The sequence below is a fragment of the Propithecus coquereli genome, unplaced genomic scaffold (genome assembly GCF_000956105.1).
Source record: "Propithecus coquereli isolate 6110/MARCELLA unplaced genomic scaffold, Pcoq_1.0 Scaffold206, whole genome shotgun sequence".
In the NCBI taxonomy this organism is placed as follows: domain Eukaryota; kingdom Metazoa; phylum Chordata; class Mammalia; order Primates; family Indriidae; genus Propithecus; species Propithecus coquereli.
Genome location: NW_012145634.1, coordinates 1,501,236 through 1,522,131, shown reverse-complemented (window position 1 = coordinate 1,522,131; position 20,896 = coordinate 1,501,236). Strand labels below are relative to the sequence as shown.

Genomic DNA, 20,896 nt, shown 5'->3' with positions numbered 1-20,896 from the left:
GTGAAAAGAAGTGTAAGGGAGTAACTGCTATTCTGTTAATCTTGTTCCAGGGAAAGACTTTCAGGGGAGCAAACTTAAAGTCTCTCTTGCTCGGAAGAAGCCTCCAATGAACAGCATGCGGGGTGGTATGCCACCCCGTGAGGGCAGAGGGGTACCACCACCACTCCGTGGAGGTATTTGCTGGGCACTTTCTCTGAGCTACTTCTGTGCTGCTTTAAATGTTTTCCAACATGCTTCTTACCTCTGAGAAACTTGATAGTGGATAACCCATTAGAAACACAAACAAGATATGTAGAGTCAATACCGGACTGTTGGGGGCTGACAGCAAATGTTTGTGGGACTAAAAGGAACAGAAGAAAAACGTGTGTTTGATTGTTAAGGGAGGCTTGGAGCCACTCTGGCTGGGTGTCACCTGTGGGGCTGCCATTGATTTATTCTGCTTTGGTTACATCATGAAAATGCCTGCCCCTTGTAGAATTTGTTGTGGGAGCTAAATGAAGTCACGTATGTGGAAAGTGCTACACACGGGGCCTGGGAGTTGTAGGAAGAAGCCGATGCCTAAGCTAGGCCATGGGGCCTGTGGGGAAGTGTGGGGCTGGTGATGGGGAAATGACGGCAATCATCCGTGATTTACTTAGTGGTTTTTGTTTCCCTGTAGCAAATCTGGTGCTGCAGAGAAGTGATTTGCTATTTCTTTTTGCAGGTCCAGGAGGCCCAGGAGGTCCTGGGGGACCAATGGGTCGCATGGGAGGCCGTGGAGGAGATAGAGGAGGTTTCCCTCCAAGGGGTCCCCGAGGTTCTCGAGGGAACCCCTCTGGAGGAGGCAATGTCCAACACCGAGCTGGAGACTGGCAGTGTCCCAATCCGTATGTACCTCTCTTGGCACATTAATATTCTGCTAGCTGAGGTCACCCTGTATCTGCCCCGTTCCCACCCTGCAGAGGAGAGGGTTGCTGGATTCTTTGTTTAGAGGAGTGTAACCCTGACCGGTGGGGGCGCTAATCAGCCATTCCCTGGCTGCTGCAGTGCCTTCTGAAGGTCACCGTATATTCCTCTAGTCTTGTGGGTGCGCTGCTGCCTGAGGCTGTGCTCTGAAGCCATTTTCTGTAGACAGATCCTTTTACTAGTTTGTGACCTGGGCCCCAGTGGTCGCAGTGATAGTGGAGTAACTGCTCCACTTTACTTTACCTTTGCTTGTTTGACTGTCTTAGTTTAGTTGGTGATTTATCCTGTGATGTGATTTTACACAGGGGTTGTGGAAACCAGAACTTCGCCTGGAGAACAGAATGCAACCAGTGTAAGGCCCCGAAGCCTGAAGGCTTCCTCCCGCCACCCTTCCCGCCCCCGGGTAGGTACAGGTTTTCTGAGCATCCCCTCAGCTTCCTGGTGCTACACCTCGGTTCTTATCTGTGGGCTTTGGTTAACAACAGCTGCCCACTGCTTAAGAACCTTAGGCTGTAGTTGTGTCGTGCTTTCTAAATTGTCATCTGGATGTTGAGATTGAGTAAAGCATCTGCTTTGTTTCCACGCTGAGAGAAGGACACACATCCTGAGCAGCTCTGCATCTACCCACTGACTCTCGTCTCCCATCCTTTCCTTACCGTAGGTGGCGATCGTGGCAGAGGTGGTCCTGGTGGCATGCGGGGTGGAAGAGGTGGCCTCATGGATCGTGGCGGCCCTGGTGGAATGTTCAGAGGTGGCCGTGGTGGAGACAGAGGTGGCTTCCGTGGTGGCCGGGGCATGGACCGAGGTGGCTTTGGTGGAGGAAGACGAGGTGGCCCTGGGGGGCCCCCTGGGCCTTTGATGGAACAGATGGGAGGAAGAAGAGGTGGACGTGGAGGACCTGGAAAAATGGATAAGTATGTGGTGGTCAGAGTGGGCACAGCAGGGGGAGGTCCTGACTGGGACGGACGGGAAGGGGGTGCCGCGGGGCTCTGTCCTTACCCCCTCCCCACTCTAACCACGGCCCCCCCTTGCCTTGCAGAGGCGAGCACCGTCAGGAGCGCAGAGACCGGCCCTACTAGACGCAGAGACCCCACAGAGCTGCATTGACTACCAGATTTATTTTTTAAACCAGAAAATGTTTTAAATTTATAATTCCATATTTATAATGTTGGCCACAACATTATGATTATTCCTTGTCTGTACTTTAGTATTTTTCACCATTTGTGAAGAAACATTAAAACAAGTTAAATGGTAGTGTGCCGAGTTTTTCTTTTAAAGATGGTTGTTTAACTAAGACTTAACAATGGGAACCCCTGTGAGCATGCTCAGTGTCGTGGAGAACCAAGAGGGCCTCTAACTGTAACAATATCATGGTTGTGATGTTTTTTTTTTTAAATAAAATTCCAAATGTTTATAAACAGTCATCCTTCTCGGCCTCTGTTCCGCAGTCACTGCACGTGTACTTGGACCCTGCCCCGCCCCGTCAGGGAGTGGGGTCCATCCAGGTAACAGTTTGTTCCGGGGGAAAGTCTGGAATGACTGGGACATGGCAGTGTTCGTCATGGAAACACAAGCTCTGGTCCAAGGGTTCAAGGAGAAAAGGGGGAGGCCCGAGAACCGTGTGGACTGACCGCTTTGCCTGCCTGGCTGAGCGCAGTGGGGACTTGGGAAGCACCCGAGGCACTGGCCGTGGGGTTTGCCTTGGGTACACGAGCTCCCCTGCGCTTGTCCCCAGCCCTGCCGCATACGTGCTTCACGCCTCTGCTGTTTGTTTCGTGTCCCGTCCTGTACTCACAGCGTTTGCTGTCCAACTTCTTTGGAGAAACCCCGCCTGTCCCCTCCAGTCATCAAACCATCTTCCTGCTCCAACAGAGAAGCGTGTGGAAAGTCACCTCCACCTCCCTTTCGAAAGCCGCTTCCGGTCTCATTTGCCTTCACTGAAACAGTAGGTCGAACTCAGCAGCTACTGCCGCCTCGCCCGGTCAACAGCGTCCCCTCTCGGTCCCCCGTCACGTTCACTGCCCTCTTCTCCTGGCCCGTAAACGCAGGAGGACCCCGAGGCTAGCACTGGGCTCCTCCGGCCTGGCCATCCTCCCGCGCTGGGGCGTCTGCCTTCCCCACGGCAGACACGGCGCCCCTTTGCAAGTGCTGAGCGGGACTTGCTCCTGCCCTGTCCCCGACACCAGCTCAGCAAACAAGCACTGCCCCAACCTGGGCGGCATCCAAGATGGCTCATTCTTCAGACCCCAGTCCCCACCCAAATCATCCGGCTCTTCCAAACCCAGGATGGCACAAGTTCCCCACACCCCCCCGCCCTACCTCCACTGCCCCAGCCTCTGGGCCCCCTGCTGCTCCCCTGGGCTCCTGGAGGCCACAGCAACTTTTTAACACCAGAAGTCGTCTCAAAACCATTTGGTGGCTCCCACGTTTGCTGTGACCCAAAGACCCCTGTGGCCTCTGCCATCACTATCTGCTTGCTCACTGCAGTCCCGCTACACGGGCCTAGGCTGTTCCTCCAAAGGGCCTGGGACACTCCCACCTCAGCCTCGAGGTGCCAGAGCCAAGGTGCGCCTAGGAGGCCCAAACTTGGCCACAACGTCACTGGACTCCTGCGTGGTTCCAGGCACTGCACTAAGTCCCTCAACACGTTTCATTCCTAATAACCCTTCGAAGCCAGCAGTATACTACGCCCCTTACCGGACGAGATGGGAATGGAGGTCTAAGGAGGACTTGCGGTGGAGAGGCCAAGGTGAGAGTGAAGGGCGGTCCCTCTGTGTCCAGAACCTGCTCTCCTGCAGTGCCACCATGAGGCAAGACCCCTCACCACCAGGACTGCCACCTCGATACGTATAGGCACCTGTTTCTGCAAGGCTGGGTGCTCTGGGAGCAAAGGGCACGTGATCAGCCCGCCTCCCTGGCCTGCCACCAGCACTAAGGGAGGACAAGCTGCTGTAGCTGGAAGCTGCTGCCACCACACAACCATCGGACTGAAGGAGCCTTCTGTCCCTGCCTTGAGAAGGGCTTGTCACTAGTGCTAAATAGCCCAGGTGGAGGTGTTTGTGTCAGATAGGCCTGTTTCTCTTAGCCTGAGGCCAGGACAGTGTCTCAAACCTATAATCGCACAACTCTGGGAAGCTGAGGCAGGAGGATCACTTGAGACCAGGAGTTGGAGACCAGCCTGAGCAATGTAGTGAGGCCCCGTTTCTACAAAACATCATAATAATAAATTAGCAGGGCTTGGTGGCGCATGCCTGTAGTCCCAGGTACTCGGGAGGCTGAGGCAGGAGGATCGATTAAGCCCAGGAGTTCAAGGTTACAGTGAGCTATGATGACACCACTGCACTCCAGCCTGGGCAACAGTGAGACCCTGTCTCAAAAAAAACAAAAAGAAACGTCTGGACTGCAGTGAGCACAGCTGCCCTCCGGCCCCATGGACTCTGAGCCCTGGCTCAAAGGGCTGCTCAAGGGGCTGCACAAAGCTGGCAGAGGAGGAGGAGGGTGGGTGGGGCACGTGGAGAAGAGAGAGGGAGAAGTCAGAGAAAAGGTCTGGCCTATATTACTCACACTTGGAATAAAAATTTCCAACACAGCCTTGTGGGCCCGCTAGGCCACGCTGCACAGGCCTGAGCAAAGGCTGTAGGATCCACGGGGAGACCAATCTATGCCTGCAAGGAGTGGCTCCCCTGCTCCAGCAGAAGGAGTGCAGGGGTGCAGTGCTGAGGGCAGGTGGCCACTCCCACCCCATGCTGGACAGAGCCGCGTGCAGGTCAGTGGTGAGGGCAGTGTGACGCAGGCAGCTTGGGAAGCAGGCCTGCTTGGGTGGTCTGGCTTTGCTTCTCTCTCGTGCAGGGTACTGGAGGCAGCTTGGGGTCCCCTGTCCCACAGCCAGGGCAAAAGCTGGACCCACATCTGGACAGGGCAGTCTGAAGCCTCCTGCATGTCCCTCGCTCATCCTGGGCTGTGATCATAGGCTCGGACTAGCCCGGAGAGCTCTGAGATAACCTAACCGGCGCCCAGGGTTCCCGGAGCTGCCACGAGGGCTCTGCTGGAGGACTCCACCGCCATCATCTGACCTCGAGCTGCAACAAAGGCCAAGTAGCCTGCTTGTCGGCACCCAGCAGTGGGTGCAAGAAACCTGGCCACGTGCCTACTGGCCAAGGGCCAGAATGAGCCCACGGGCAGCCATGGCATCCTCACATAGGCCTGGGGTCTGTGCGGATGGGCCCGGGGTACCCACAGCCCGAACTTCCCGTCCCTCCGGCATCTCTGTGGCTTCCCTTGGTCCTCCGGCAGCTTTCCCAGACGTAGCCCCATGCGTGCTGGGCCACTGCATAACAGAGCAGGGGTCAAAGCTAAACCCCTCCTCGCCCTGGGCCAGGGATCTGAGCACACCAATGAAGCCTGCACCACAGCTGCCACATGTCCTGGAATCAGGTCTGGGAGACTGGTCTAGAACAGGCCTCTGATCACAGGCCACAGCTCATGGAACTGGGGAGCGGGAAGAGTAAATCCCTCTGTCACCCCTCCTTCCCAGAGGAGTCATGGACGTACACCCAGGCCCTGGGCCGCACAGAGCGCAACCCTATGACATGACTAATACAACTGTTCCATTCTACAGACTGTGCAACTGAGGCTCAGGGAGCTTAACATCCCACCCGATGACCAACAGCAGGGCCCAGGTTCAGTCCACTTCTGTGTCCAGAGCCCCTAAGCGCAGCAAGACAGGTACAGCAGGGATCAAACTCCTGCACAGCTGCTGACTGCACGCATCCCTTGCCCCTCCGGGCCTCAAAATCGTAAAATGAGAACACATAAAAGTTATCATAGTTCATTGGGTTATTTTGAAGATTAAATTATTTAGCATCACCTTTTGTTTCCCCCAAACCTTGGGGCCTTCCTTCTTTTCCGGCGGCCCCCGCCGCGGTCCTAGCTGCTCCACCCTCTCAGGACTGACTCGCCAGGACATCCCCCTCAGCTCACCCCTCAAAATACAGCCAGAATCCAACGCCCCCTCATCACCTGGTGCCCTCTGGGGCTCTGGCTCCAGCCCCTGCCCACTACAACAGCCACAGGGAACCTGTTAAGACCTAAGGCAACCTCCTCTGCTCTAAAGGCCTCCATGGCTCCCATGTCCCTCAAAGGAGGCATGGCCCCAAGGCCCTACCTGATCTGCCCCATCTCTCTGATCTCTCTATCCCCATCCTCCCCCCACCTCCCTCCACTCCAGCCTCGGCCTCCCCATTCTCGAACACACCAGGCACACACCCAACTTTGCACTGGCTGTTCCCTCTGCCTGCAACTCTCCCCACCTCACCTTTCCTGACCACAGATTTAAAATTGCAGCCTATCCATCCCCCTCCAATACCCCTGCCCTCCCTCACCTGCCCCCACCTCTGTCCCCATCTGCCCTGTCTCTGCAGGGGCGGAGAGAGCTGGCTGGGTTTGGTGCCCACAGCCAAGAGACGCAGCACACAGTAGGCACCACGTAGGCGTCAGCCATTACTATTCCTAGTTCCCTGCCTTCCTCACGCTCCAGGGTGGGGAGGGAAGGTGCTCACACCACCCAGGCACCCAGGGCATTCAGTGACAAACCATCTTTTGCAAGGTCATGAGGACTCAGTGAGGTGATAGCTGTCCGTAGCTTGGCACCAAGAGTTCTGGCTCACAGTAAGTGCTCAATAAATGCTCCTAATCCTTGAATGAGGGTGTTCCCAGAATAGTCACATTCAAATCCTGGCTCCACAGCTGCTTCCCTGACTGCATCCCAGTTTGTGCACGATGACACGGTCCTCCCTAGAGGTGACTCTCCAGCACCTTCATATCAAGGAAGGGTACAGAGCAGGCCTGACATACAGTAGGCACTATATTAAAGCTCTGAGCGTTGGCTATTGTTGGCTGTGCTTCCCCCAAGCAACCGCGCCCCAGCAGCCTGGCTGGGGCCCAGCCGGCCGCCGGCAGCAGCAGGGGGCAGGATTTCCCGCTGCTCGGGCAGGTCCCTCCTCTGCTGTTCGGAGACAACCCAGCAGGGTTAACCCTCCCACACCCGGCTGGCCGGCCGCCTAGACAGCCCCTCGCGGGTCCGCTGCGCTGGACACACGGGCCTTGGCCACCCGCCTACCCCTCTGAGCCTCAGTGTCCCCATCCGTAAAACGGGTTCCCCTAACCTCAAGGTTTAAAATGAGCGTTCAGTGAGAACGAGGCACCCACGCCGAGTGGGCGTCAGTCCCTGGGACCATCGTCGCCCTCCCTGGGCCGGCACTGCTGGGGGAGCTCACCACCGTGGTGGGCGGCCGCGGTTATCTGGCCCGCGAAGGGCCACCCGGGCGGAGGTGACTCTGCAGCCCACGGCCCCTATCGCTTCCTGCCTTCATCTTGGGAACAGACTGTGCTGTCCGCCCGCCCGTGGGGGCCACTGTCCGGGGCGGGGAATTAAAAGGGCCCAGCCCCTGCCTGGGACACCAGAGAGTGGACGGGGCCGTGGGGACCAGTCTGGGTGGGGGTGGGGCGTCTGCGCGGCCGCCCCAGGGAAAGCGCGGCCCCTTTAAGAGCGCAGCCCCGCCCGCCCCCTCCGGGCGAGCCGAATTCCAGGGAGGCGGGGCGGAGACGCGAGGCGGCCGCTGCGGCGGGACGGAGCCAGCGGAGGCTCGGGCGGCGCCTCCCTGCGGCGGCCCGGCCTGGCTCCGGCCACCGCCGGGGCGATGCTCCCCGGGGCCGCGGGATGAGCCAGGTGAGCGCGGGGACCCCCAGCACCCCTTGCCCGGCGCGCACTGATGGAGGCCGAGCGGCGCCGTCCGCGGCCTCTGTTCCCCAGGGCTGTGTGACCTTGGACGGCCCCGCACCCTCTCTGGGCCGGAGCCCGAGGAGGTCGGCGGGGCCTACGGTAACCGTTCGAGAGCTGGCCCCGCACGCCCCGGCCTGGGCCGCTGGGGAGGCTGCTCCGAGGCGGCGGAGGCGGGGCCTGGCCCTGGCCGGCTGGGCTGCGGGATCGCGATCCGCGACCTGCGCCTGTCGCCTGGGCGCCCTGGCTCCTCCACCCACGGCTCTGCGACCTTCAGCTCTTACCCTGTGTGCGCCTCAGTTTCCTCATCTGTAAAATGGAGATAATACCACCGCGCACTCAGCCCTAGCCTGGGTCGTTGCTGTTACTGATAATGCGACTGACTGTCGTCGTTATGATGGCACACTGCTGGTGGAAGGAGGGGGCCAGGGGAGGAGTCTGGACCTTCCTGCAAGAGGTGGGATGGGCACTAGCCCCGCGCCACAGATAACCCACCCTGAGGTGGGGACCTGGGTCCCTCTCCTGTCCACCGGGTTCAGGCCTTAGGTTTTACCTCTCCGGTCTCAGCCCTTCACCCTGCTCAGGAGGGAGGCCTCAGCCAACCCCCAACCCCCACCCCACAAAAGAGCCAAACTGCAAACACCTATGGACACTAAGTTGTTTATAAAAATTATCCCACTGAAGCCGGGTGTGGTTACATGCACCTGTAATCCCAGCTGCTCCGGAGGCTGAGGCAGGAGGATCGCTTGAGTTGGAGGCTGCAGTGAGCTATGTCACCACCGCACTCTAGCCTGGGCAACAGAAAGACCCTGTCTCAAAAAAAAAATTATCCCATTGAATCCTATGAGGCATTACTGTACCCATTTTGCAGATAAAGAAACTGAGGCACTGAGTGGTTTCTCACACCCAGTATGTAAACCTGGCATTTGGCCTGAGTGACAGGTTGGTGCAGGTGGTCAGCGGCTTAGTCTGTACTGAGCACTTTCTGGGTCCTCACAGCAATCCTGCCCTGTGTCCCTGCCCACAGTGACTCGGCTGGCCCGGGCATGGCGGACCCAGTGGCAAGCATCGCAGGCTCAGCGGCCAAGAGTGTGCGGCCGTTCCGCTCAAGTGAGGCCTACGTGGAGGCCATGAAGGAGGACCTGGCCGAATGGCTCAACGCCCTGTACAGCCTGGGTCTGCCCGGTGGTGGCGATGGCTTCCTGACGGGACTGGCCACAGGCACAACCCTATGCCAACATGCCAACGCTGTCACTGAGGCCGCCCGCGCACTGGCTGCTGCCCACCCAGCCCGAGGTGTGGCCTTCCAGGCGCACAATGTGGCACCTGGCTCCTTCATGGCCCGAGACAACGTGGCCACCTTCATCGGCTGGTGCCGCACAGAGCTGGGCGTGCCCGAAGTGCTCATGTTTGAGACCGAGGACTTGGTGCTGCGCAAGAACGAGAAGAGCGTGGTGCTGTGTCTGCTGGAAGTGGCACGGCGTGGGGCCCGCCTCGGCCTGCTCGCCCCCCGCCTCGTGCAGTTCGAACAGGAGATTGAGCGGGAGCTGCGTGCTGCACCCCCAGCCCCCAATGCCCCTGCGGCTGGGGACGACCCCACTGAAACCGCTGCTGCACCAGGGGCTCCGACCCGCGGGCCTCGCATGACCCTCAGCGACCTGCGCAACCTCGACGAGCTGGTGAGTCCCCCAGGACTGCGTACGAGAGCCCAGATGGCAGCGCCAGTGCCCACGACCTGTCCCTGAACCTCCTGGGGTCCACTCTGATATCTACGGGACAGCCTGCCCCACGGAAAGGTTGCATATGTTAAGCACCAAGTGTATACTTGGCCCCAAGGAGATGGGGAGGTGCTGAGTAAGGTCACACAGGCCAGCTGGGCCCAGGGTAGAATCCTGGCTCCTGGCGTCATCTTCCCTTCCTGTATGTGCTAACCATGCACCTGCTAAGTGTGCATTCCTTCTTCTGGGGGCTGCATGATGGGGGCACCTCCTATGTGCACCCCCTGCACTCAGTATCAGACAGATGCATCCACAGCCTCCTGGAGGTGCAGGGTTGAGTGGGTGCCATGATGCTTGGTTGAGAGAGCTGGCATGGAAAGACCTGGGCAAGGTGCCTGGCATACAGTAGGTGCTCAGTGAGTGCCTGGGGAAGCCCCCAGGGGCTATGCAGTTCTCTTCCACTCCCCAGGCACCACTGGGAGCCTAGCCCCGAGTTGCTGCTGTTTGTGGGAACAGGAAGTCCTGCTTGGAGCTGCAGGATCCGTCCCACTCTGAGCTTAGGGAGGTGCTGGCCCATGCCCCCCGCTGCCTCCTCCATTCCCTGGACCTGGGTGTCCCTGCCACCCCCGCAGCCGGGCCAAGAGTTTCCTTCTTATCGGGAGGTTAGGACTGTGATGTGCCTGCCCAGGAGGCGGGTAGCTGGATGGCTGTGGGCAGAGGCTGGCGCCCTACCCCCGTCCCGGGCCAGGGTCACCCAAGGCCCCACCTGCTCATTTCCTCTGGCACCACTGCCGCTGTGGGCGGGAGGCGGGCAGGGCCGCCCACATAGCCAGCCTGGCAGCTCTGGGCCTGGGGGGGCATGTGTGCAGTGTGCTGGCCGGGCCGGTGGCCTGTGTGTGTCCCACGGGTCTGTGGGGCCCCTCTGTCAGTGCCCATCCAGGGGCAGGGGATCCCCTGCGCTTGGGTCCCATGACCTGCCTCCTCCCAGGGCCTGGCCACAGCCTTCTTGGCTGTGACGTGGGTGAAGGGGGATGAGGACGGGCTGTGGGATGTTCCTCATCAGGGCCTGGGCCCTGGCCTGACCACAGCCCCACCATCTTCTCCTGGGCTGTTCCCTGGGCCCTGAGCGATGAGGGGAGCTGGTGAAAGGTCAGATGTGGAAGCCGCCCCCACGTCTGGGCAGCACAGTTGCCATCCCCCATTCCCCAGAAGGACTTGCTTCCTCCTGCCCCTGGAGCTGCTGACTCCAGGCCCCAGGAGGAGGGACTTGACCCCTGACCTCCAGCTTCTCCTCCTCCGGGGCCTCAGGTGAGGGAGATCCTGGGCCGCTGCACCTGCCCAGACCAGTTCCCCATGATCAAGGTCTCGGAGGGGAAGTACCGCGTGGGAGACTCCAGCCTGCTCATCTTCGTGCGGGTGAGAGTCCGGGGCTTTCCCTGCAGGCAGCAGCAAGGGGGTGGGCTGCCAGGCCCATGGGACACAGCTGTGACCTGCCCACACCGGCCCTGCAGGTGCTGAGGAGCCACGTGATGGTGCGTGTGGGTGGTGGCTGGGACACACTAGAACACTACCTGGACAAGCATGACCCTTGTCGCTGCTCCTCCACCGGTCAGTGCCAGGATGCGGGTGGCCGGCCTGGGGCCCATCTCTGTGGCCCCCTCCCTCACATGCCGCCTGTCCTCCCCCCACAGCCCATCGCCTGCCCCAGCCCAGGGCCCGCGCCTTCTCCCCACCCAGGGTGTCACCCACCCCCAGCCCCCGCCCTGGTAGCCCAGTCCCGGGGAGTGAGCGCAGGGGCTCCCGGCCAGAGGTGACTCCCCTCAGCTTACGAAGCACAAAGGAGGGGCCTGAGACCCCACCCAGGTAAGATGTGGGAGAAAATGGGGGGTCCAGAGGGTGGGGGCGTCAGTCCTGGCCTGGATGACGAGTTGCCTGTGCTCCAGAGTGACTCACACCCTGGGAAAAGTTCCCGTGGGTGGGGGTGGGCCTGGCTTCCTATCTCCATGGCAACCCAACCAAACCAACAACACAGCTGGGGCGGCGCTGGGGCTTGGGCGGTGGCCCGTCCACCCCCTGCTTCGGTCTGGTCTGCCCTAGGGGACACTGGAGGGCTGGGGAGGGGAGTCTAGGGCCCCGGAGACCTTCTTCCTCTGCCTCCGGCCCCCGGGCAGCTGCAGGAAGCTGCTACTGAGTGTCTCACTTCTCCCTGGAAGTCCCCAGGACACACAGATGCCCTGGACAGCCACCAGCACTCCCATCCACCAGCCACATACCTGCTGTTCCTATCCCTGCCCTTCCTGCATGCCAGGCCTTTGTGATGCCCCATCTCTTTCTTGTTCCCCTGTCCCAGGCCCCGGGATCAGCTGCCCCCCTATCCTCGCTCCCGCCGCTACTCCGGGGACAGTGACTCCTCAGCCTCTTCAGCCCAGAGCTGCCCCCTGGGTGCCCGCAGTGACGACACAAGCACTGGCCCCCGGAGGGAGCGACCCAGCCGGCGGCTGACCACAGGCACCCCGGCTTCTCCAAGAAAGCCCCCCACCCCGCGCAGCCAATCCCGAGACGGGCTGGATCGGGCGCGGCCGCGCGGGGCCGCAGGAGGCAGGGGAGCGCAGCTGTCGGTCCCCAGCCCTGCCCGGCGGGCCCGGAGCCAGAGCCGCGAGGAGCAGGCGGTACTGCTCGTGCGCAGGGATCGAGATGGGCAGCACTCATGGGTGCCGCGGGGCAGGGGCAGCGGGGGCTCTGGCAGGAGCACCCCCCAGACTCCCCGTGCCCGCAGCCCTGCAGCGCCCCGGCTTCCCCCGCTCTCCAGCCCCAGTCCAGAGCTGGGCGCCACACCGGCCAGTGTCTTCCGCACACCCCTGCAGCTTGACCCGCAGCAGGAGCAGCAGCTGTTCCGGCGCCTGGAGGAGGAGTTCCTGGCCAACGCCCGCGTCCTTGAGGCTGTTGCTAGCGGGACCCCCACCGGACCAGCGCCTGACCCGGCTCGGGCCCCAGACCCTCCAGCTCCTGACTCTGCCTACTGTTCTTCCAGCTCCTCCTCTTCATCCCTCAGCGTCCTGGGGGGCAAGTGTGGCCAACCTGGGGACTCCGGCCGGACGGCCAACGGGCTGCCGGGGCCCCGCGGCCAAGCCCTGTCCAGTTCCTCCGATGAAGGCAGCCCCTGCCCCGGCATGGGGGGACCACTAGATGCAGCTGGGAGCACCCTGGCTGGCCCAGAACACTCGGGCACCTGGGCGCGGGGTCGGATGGACACGCAGCCAGACCGTAAACCCTCACGCATCCCCACACCTCGGGGCCCTCGTCGCCCATCCGCACCGGCAGAGCTCGGGGCCTGGCATGCCCTGCATTCGGTCACCCCGAGGGCCGAGCCGGGTTCCTGGATGTGATGGACCAGCCCAGCTGCCCCGGACCCCACTCCTTCTCCTTTTCCTTTGTGGCCTTAACCCCCTCTGCATCAGGGAGCCCCCTCCACCTCTTGAGTACCAGACCTCATGGGACCAGACCCCTCGGGACCACATGGCACAATGGGACCTCTGTTGTACATTCCGGTTGGGGGATGAGCGTTGCTATTTAATTACTAATATTATTGAATGCCTTAGAGGCCACCGGTCCAGCTCGGTGTCCTGAGGACCTGTGGCTCAGGAGAGCCTCTGACAGTAAAGTTTTGCTCCAGCCACCTGTCTGTTTCTTGGGGACTCAGCCTTGGGGCCATCACACCCTTTTGAGGGTCTTCATTACATGTTGGGATTCTGGAAGTGACTGCCAGGAGGCCAAGCCCGGCAGCTCTGACGGACTCTACCCTGCCCAACCCAGAAATCCCAGGTGAACTCAAATTGTTTCCCCTTTTATTACGGAGTGAGAGGTGTGGCATAAAGAATATGTCCAGGGAAGCTCCAGGAGCAGTCTGAGCACTTCCGGTCACATTCATGGCCAAGTCCTTTCCATTCAGTGGGCCTGTGACCCAATGAGGTCCCAGAAAGGACCAGTCTTGTCCAATGGGGCTTGGACCTGGCTGGGTCCAATGAAGTTCAAAGAGAGGCCTGTCGCCCAGGAGATTAGGTGGGAGGGTTTCCTCATCCAATCAGGGAGGAGACTGTGCCCTGTCCATTCAGAGTGAAGTTGGGCAATCTGGTCCAATGCAGGTCCCTGGCTGTTTCAGTCAAATGGGGGACCCAACGGCGGCGGCGTCCCATCTGGTCACATGAGGCTGCAGCGCGCGGGGTGCAGCGCCCCCTGCAGGCGTAGGGCTGGGTGTGCAGGACGGGCGCGCACCAGAGCGCAGCGCAGCAGCTCGCGGAAGAGGCGCAGCACGTGCCAGTTGTACTTGGCCGAGCACTCGAGGTAGCCGCAGCGCCAGCCCCTGCGCACCAGGGCTGCCAGCGCGCGCCGCGGTCCGAAGCGCAGCCGCTGCCGGTCCCGCTTGTTGCCTACCACGAGGATGGGCGCTTCCGGCGCGCCCGCCGGCCTATGGGCCGGATGGATGGGGATTAGAGACGCGGCGTCAGGGACCCCACGGCCGGAGAATCCCCCCGTGGGTATATACACGTAGGCGCATCCCCTTCCTACGCCCAGAGACTTCCCTAACAAACACCAGGCCCTTGTGGGCCAAAGATCGCATACAGCTGGAGACCTTCCCACGGGCAAAGGCCTGAGGCCAAGGGCCCAAGACCCGGCCCACGACGGTGGGAGAACCTGCTCACTCCCCTCGAGCAAAGCCGGGCCAGACCAGCAAGAGCTGCCCACCACCGCCTCCCGGCGCGCCCTCACCTGGTCTCCGCGATGCGCTGCCGCAGGGCCTTCACGTAGTCGAAACTGTCCGGGCTGCAGATGTCGTAGACTAGCACAAAGGCGTCCGTGTCCTGCAAGCTCCAATCCTTAGGGTCCGGCCACTCCTGGGGGCGGGAGGCCGGGGTTTGCGGGATCCCCCTTCCTACCATCCACCCCCTAACCCCCTGCAGGGACTTTGACGCTAAACCCACAGTTCATCCTCAGGCCTCCGCCACCCCTGTCTGATCTCTGTGCCTCCTCCCCAAGCTCCACCGGCCCTACAGTCCTCATGGCCACCAGGGCAAAAATTTCCAAATCGTGCCTGGAACCCGTCTTTCACCTTTGCTCTCCTCTCTGCAGCCCCCCATCTTCCTCTTCTTTCCAGCTTTCCCCAGCTCAGCTGGTCTCAGGCCACTCTCCTCCCCAGACGCCCTCCTGGTAATACTGCCTCTAAGACTGATTCCAAAGCCCTCAGCTGGAGCCCCACGCTCCACCACGCCCCAGAGACCACCGATTGTCGACAGCTGTACACGGTTATGCCTCTGGCCTAAGCACCTGCTGGTCTTTCTACCTGAAATGATTCTTGCCACTTTTTACTGAAAAATTCACTCAGTAAATTAGTTCCAGGTTCAGCTTAAATGCCACCCCCGCCAGGAAGCGCTGCTTAATCCTGCCTGCTCCTTTCCTCTACACCTCCCCGTGGCATTCAGCTCCTAGGATTGGAGGTCTGTCCGGGACTTTGCACAAATTACTAAACAAGTGTTTGCTACAGGGCACAGGAATGAGGGAGCATAGAATGTCTCCCCTAGAAAGTACACCCCTGTGCCTGGCCCCAGTCTCTTCGCTGCGGCTCTGCTCAGGACCCCAAACACACGCGCCGCACCCTCGGGGAGGCGCGGCCATGCTTCGCCCCGTACTGATCCGGACCCAGCCGTGGAGGCAGGCAAAGACAGAGGCACCCACAGGAGGAAGCAAAAGCCACTTGGCAAAATCTCCGCGCCCAAGGCTTGGGCGCCTCCAGGCCTGCAGGGAGGGCTAAAGCACACATGATACCGGGACACTCATTCATCTTTCCATCCCTGAGCGCAGTCGGGCGCCCCGGGGCCATCCACGCGGACACGCACGTGTGCACCGAACACACACACACCTCACACTGTCACATGCCCCTGCCCGCTTCTCGAGCCGCTACCTCGACACCCCCCGGGCTCGGGCTGGGGCCAGCGACGTCGCCGTCGCGGATGCTCAGGTCGTAGACGGCACCGTCGAGCAGCACTGCAGGCCTGTAGAGGCGCGGCCCGTCCGTGGGCCGGTGACGCTCGGGGTAGTCACCGAAGAGGAACTGGCGGATGATTGCCGTCTTGCCCACACCCGGGGCGCCCAGAACAGCCACCCGCAGGCTGCCCCCCATGGCCGCCCGGCGCTGCCTCTCCCGGCGCCGGGAAGCCTCATGGGCTGGCGCCGCGCCGTGCGCCCCGCGCGCCCTGCCCGGTGCGCCGCGGCCCCCGCGCTCCTCGTCGCCCTCCGGAGCGCCCGAGGCCGCGGGGGGCCAGGCCCGAGGACGGAGCTGGTGGCGGGAGGGCGGACAGGCACCGAGCGGGCAGACGGGTGGCGGACGCACGAGCGGCTCCGGCAGGGGCCGAAGCCCGGGAGCGGCGGACCCGGCGCGCCGCACTCAGACACAGCCTCCGCCCCGCAGCGCGAACCGAGGCGGCGCTGGGAGCGCGGGGCCCCGAGGTCCGACCTCCCTGCGGCGCGAGACGCGGGGGCCGGCGCTGCCTCTCGGAGCCTCTGTCCCTCTGTCCTTCTCTCGCTTCGGCGCCTGGAGTCGCCGCCCCAGCCGGCGCGCGAGCGAGCGAGCCGGGCCTCCCGGAGGCGGCGATGAGGTAACCGCCCGCCCGCCCCTCCCACCCCCCCTGCCTCCCCGGGACGCCCCTCCCGGGAAGGGTCTCGGGAAGGTGACTGGGGGCAGGGAGCCCCAGGAGGGCCCCATCCCCCTCCGTTCCGCGCTCCTCTCACCTGCTCCAAAATAGCAGTCCCTTCCCACCCACGTCCGCGTGCGCGCCTCCAAAGCCCGCTGGCCCCCCGAGCTGGCTCTTGACACACCCCGGCCCCCTGGAGTCTGGCCACCGGGCTCGGAAGGGGGGCGGGGGCGGGGGCGGCTGCGTGACCTTGGGCGCACCGCCGCACTGCGCTGGGTCTCTGCTCCCCATCCATCACAGACAGCCGCCTCGAGGGGCTTCTGCAGTTTCTTGAGAACCTACTCTGTGTCCGGCCCTTTACTAAGCTATGACCTACGTGATCCTTGAACCTACAGCCTCAACTTGGTGCCGCCCCTTGAGAGAGTAGGAAACTGAGGTCCGAGAGGGAGATCGCCAAGGTTAGAAGTGCGGTGGGGGCTGCAACCTCGCGGTCTCCGCTGCTGCGCCGAGGCCCCTCCCACCTTCCTCCTGCCTACACGGGTAAATGGCCAGCACTGGACCCTATTTCAAATGACCGTCCTGGAGGACAGGTGGGGACAGAGGGTGCTAAGCCCCGCACATACCGAGCCCTCCTGGCCCAATAGGGCTGGAGGTGATTAAATATAGACAGAACCAGACACCACCTCCAACACTGCTAAGGCCATGCTTCCTGCCCGAGTCTCTACCTGTAGCTTTCCTCAAAGGGGTGCAGCCTCTAAACCACTCTCCAGTGCCCAGGCCCCCTCCCTGGACCTAGTGGGGAAGTCCTTCCCCATCACGCAGCTCGGAAAGTCTGGGTTTGTACCCCACACACTGCCTGTTCTGCAGCGGTGGGGCTCCCACATCTCTGCCCTGCAGCCAAGGCCAGGTGTGGGTGAAATGCACGGACATCTCTGTGGGCAACATACCCACCCCAGCCTGGGAAGTGGCAGCGGGAGAGGAAAAGCGAAACCCTGACTGGGGTTTCTCCCGAAGAGCAGGTGTGTTTTCATCCTCCCAGGCTGGATCAGGGGCCTGGGGCCACCTGCACTCCGCTCCTCAGCCACTAGGGAGCTCAGAGTGACCTCTGTCGAATGTTCTAGGTCGTCAAGCTCAGTAAGTGTGGAGCCCTGACTTCATCTTTCTCTCTGCCATGATTTTCCCTTCACTTTGTTTCCCCTCTCAAAGCGTAACTTTTCAGACTTCTGGGTTTTTAACTTTTCTGGCTTCTGTGAGCTGTTTCAATCGCTTTGGGGAGCAAGGCAGGAGTGAATAAATTAAGCCCCCCCTTTCTTCTTGGCACTCATCTGCTAGGGACTCTCCCGCCCTCCTTTGGGGGCCAGTTCTGGGTGTTCTCCTCTGGAAGATCCTCCTTGCCTCCCTCTCCAACACAGGGCCCCCTTCTTGGGCGGTGCTTCTTCAGGAACCACAAACAGAGCTGTGTGTGAGGCATCACTGGGTCCCAGTGTGTGTTTCTGGAATGATGGGGGACACTGTGGACTGGGAATGTCCTCAAGCTCCCACAAAGTCCTGCAAACTCCACAGGCGTGCCACGTTCCCTAGGAGACTTGCACCAGCAGCAGATACTCACGACAGGTCCCGTTTATCACAGACCTGCCATGTGCCGAGCCTTCCTATAAGCCATGCTCACTGGGGCTTGGGGGATGCAGTGATTTGGCCACAGTTGTTCAGCAGGAAAGTGGCAGCACAGAGACTGGAACCCAGGACCTTGGGCTCCGGAGCCTGACTTTCTGAGAAGCCCAACTTCATCTGGTCACTGCCTGCCCTCTGTGGCTTGTGAGGGAGACAGACATGTGGCTAGGCACAGACAGATGGAACTAGGAGCCCTGGGCTGGTCCAGGCCTGGGGAGACGAGGGGGCCTGGAGGAGACACCAGCCTGGCTGGGGGTGAGGGGCTTGGGAAGGGCCCAATGACACACCTAAGTTGAGTCCTGAAGGATCAAGCCACAGATGGTGGGGGGGCAGGGGCAGGCACCAGCACCGGGTGGGAATTCTGTTTCCCCCAGTTCAACAGCCTCCCAATGCTGCCAGCTTGGCACCCGCCCTTCCACCTGACCTTCCCCCACACTGCTTCTTCCCAACAGGGCCTGGTCCCAGTCCTCCCCTGGGGTCAGGCATGCCAGACTGCAGCCACCTCCTAGGTGGCATTTGCTCTGGACTCCTCTGGCCCAGCTGTCTGAGCCACACCACTGACAACTAACCGTCTTCTGTCCCGGCCATTCATCATGGCTCCACACCACTTACCCCAGCAGTAAGTCACCTCCTTGAGCCACGAATGGGGGGTACCTCGACTGCTCAGATGCTTGCTGCGTGGTGGGTCCTTCCTCATCATCATCATGACTTCCCCTGACTGTGGCCAGTCTTACAGGCATAAGGACACAAGGAAGCAGGATGGGGCTAGACTTCAGTCCCCTGAAGGTTTCTCTTCTTGGGTTTGAAACCTCCTCCCAGGGCTGTGTCACCTGTCCAAGTTATTTAAATTCCCTGTGCTTGAGTTTCCTTCTCTGTAAAGGGGATACTTGTCCTGAATTCATGGTTGCTGTGGGAAGCAGTGAGATAATACAAAGAGAAAAACAAGATAATTTAGTAAGGTTGGGGAGACGAAATTTCTACATATAAAACAATTCCATTTTTCTTCTTCTTCTTTTTTTTTGAGACAGGGTCTCGCTCTGTCACCTGGGCTAGAGTACAGAAGCATGATCATAGTTCACAGCAACCTCAAACTCCTGGGCTCAAGTGGTCCTCCTGGCTCTCAGCCTCCCAAGTAGCTGGGACTACAGGTGTGCTCCATGATGCCCAGCTAATTTGTTTATTTTTTGTGGAGATGGGGTCTTGCTATGCTGCCCAGGCTGGTCTCAAACTCTTGGCCTCAAGTGATCCTCCCACCTCAGCCTCTCAAAGTGCTGGGATTATAGATGTGAGCTACCACCCCAGGCCAAACAATTCCATTTTTTAATGTAAATAGCTACCAGTGACAAAACATAATGGAGGGACATGTGTATATACCTGGGTAAGTATGCACACATGCATTTTCTAGCTCTCCCAACTGAGAGCGCCTAGAAGTGAAACCTCAGTAGCAATAAACCCATCCAGCACCTAGATCTTGGTTTTTAATACCATTCTCCAGTAAAAGGAACCAGTCTCCTTAGAGAACTGGCTGATTCTAAGGTTGGGCAGGACAAACACCAGAAGAGCCTGGAGCATCTTGTAGTGCTGGAGAGTAAGGCATAGAAAACAGCACTGATGTCACAGGGACAGAGGAGCCTACTGGAAAGAGCCCTCAATGGCCAAACCTGGAACAATTTTATTTATTTATTCATTCATTCATTTATTTATTTTTTGAGACAGAGTCCTGTTCTAACCCCCAGGCTTCAAGAGTGCAGTAGCATCATCATGGCTCACTGCAGCCTCAATCTCCTGGGCTCAAGGGATCTCCAGCCTGTCTCCTGAGGAGCTGGGACTACAGGTGTGCCACCATGCCCGGTTAAGTTTTCTTTCCTATTTTTTTGTAGCGACAGGGTCTCTCTCAGTCTTGCTCAGGCTGGTCTCGAACTCCTGAGCTCAAGCGATCCTCCCACCTCAGCCTCTCAGAGTGCTGGGATTATAGGGCGTGAGCCACCATGCCGGGCCTCCAAACCTGGAAGAATTTAAGCAACAAAATAATGTACTGGGTGGCTCATGCCTGTAATCCTGGCACTCTGGGAGGCTGAGGCGGGTGGATCGCTCAAGGTCAGGAGTTCGAGACCAGCCTGAGCAAGAGCGAGACCCCATCTCTACTAAAAAAAATAGAGAGAAATGATCTGGACAACTAAAAATATATATATATAGAAAAAATTAGCCGGGCATGGTGGCGCATGCCTGTAGTCCCAGCTACTTGGGAGGCTGAGACAGGAGGATCACTTGAGCCCAGGAGTTTGAGGTTGCTGTGAGCTAGGCTGACGCCACGGCACTCACTCTAGCCAGGGCAACAGAGTGAGACTCTGTCTCAAAAAAAAAAAATGTATTGGATAAAACATAAATTACAAAATAATTATCCATGAGTCCAAACTGATATAAATGATTGAATAAATAAATACATGTGAGAGAAGGAACAAATCTTCCTTACAGAAGAATTCCAAGTAGTTTTGGTAGCTATTCCCTCCCCTTACACATTTTTTTTTTTTTTTTGTGACAGTCTCTCGCTCTGTTGCCCAGGCTAGAGTGCTGTGGCATCAGCCTAGCTCACAGCAACCTCCAACTCCTGGGCTCAAGCGATCTTCCTGCCTCAGCCTCCCGAGTAGCTGGGACTACAGGCATGCGCCACCATGCCCGGCTAATTTTTTCTATATATATATATTTTTAGTTGTCCAGATCATTTCTATTTTTTTTAGTAGAGATGGGGTCTCGCTCTTGCTCAGGCTGGTTTCAAACTCCTGACCTTGAGCGATCCTCCCGCCTCAGCCTCCCAGAGTGCTAGGATTACAGGCGTAAGCCACCACCCCCGGCCTCCCTTACGCCCTTTTGGGAGTGTAGGCTGCCATTAGTGACTTGCTTCCAAAGAACAGAGTACAGAAAGCAGGGGAATAACTTGACAGTGGAGAAACCTGCAAACGCTGCCTTGGCCAGGTGATCCAGGCGAACTTGACAGTGATAAGTCCTGTTGGTAGCAGGTAGCCCTGACATGATGTGACAAGAAGACACCTGTGTAGTATTCTTCCTAAAAACCCATAATCCCAGGCTAATCATGAGGA

At 59.7% G+C, this 20,896-nt stretch overlaps 3 protein-coding genes across 4 annotated transcripts in view; 2 read left to right on the top strand and 1 right to left on the bottom strand.

Annotated features, from left to right (window-relative positions):
* The window catches only part of EWSR1 (EWS RNA-binding protein 1), a 28,216-nt gene extending 25,847 nt beyond the window's left edge, over positions 1–2,369 (top strand). For both annotated transcript variants that reach the window (XM_012644117.1, XM_012644116.1), the window contains exons 13-17: positions 51–173; positions 704–866; positions 1,251–1,348; positions 1,607–1,859; positions 1,985–2,369. In XM_012644117.1, the coding sequence (XP_012499571.1) occupies positions 51–173; positions 704–866; positions 1,251–1,348; positions 1,607–1,859; positions 1,985–2,024 (677 nt within the window). In that variant the 3' untranslated portion in view covers positions 2,025–2,369. The remainder of the gene's footprint in view (positions 1–50; positions 174–703; positions 867–1,250; positions 1,349–1,606; positions 1,860–1,984) is intronic.
* A 5,150-nt stretch (positions 2,370–7,519) lies between these two features.
* Positions 7,520–13,117, top strand: GAS2L1 (growth arrest-specific 2 like 1). Its single transcript, XM_012644155.1, has 6 exons — positions 7,520–7,672; positions 8,751–9,402; positions 10,750–10,857; positions 10,953–11,049; positions 11,133–11,304; positions 11,792–13,117. The coding sequence occupies exons 2-6, from the start codon at positions 8,770–8,772 to the stop codon at positions 12,825–12,827; spliced, it is 2,046 nt and encodes a 681-aa protein (XP_012499609.1). The 5' UTR covers positions 7,520–7,672; positions 8,751–8,769; the 3' UTR covers positions 12,828–13,117.
* Positions 13,118–13,269: 152 nt separating this feature from the next.
* Positions 13,270–16,097, bottom strand: RASL10A (RAS-like, family 10, member A). Its single transcript, XM_012644154.1, has 3 exons — positions 15,398–16,097; positions 14,209–14,333; positions 13,270–13,906 (listed from the first exon to the last, which is right to left on the bottom strand). Exons 1-3 carry the CDS (start codon positions 15,614–15,616, stop codon positions 13,639–13,641), a joined length of 612 nt encoding a protein of 203 aa, XP_012499608.1. The 5' UTR covers positions 15,617–16,097; the 3' UTR covers positions 13,270–13,638.
* Between the last annotated feature and the right edge of the window lie 4,799 nt (positions 16,098–20,896).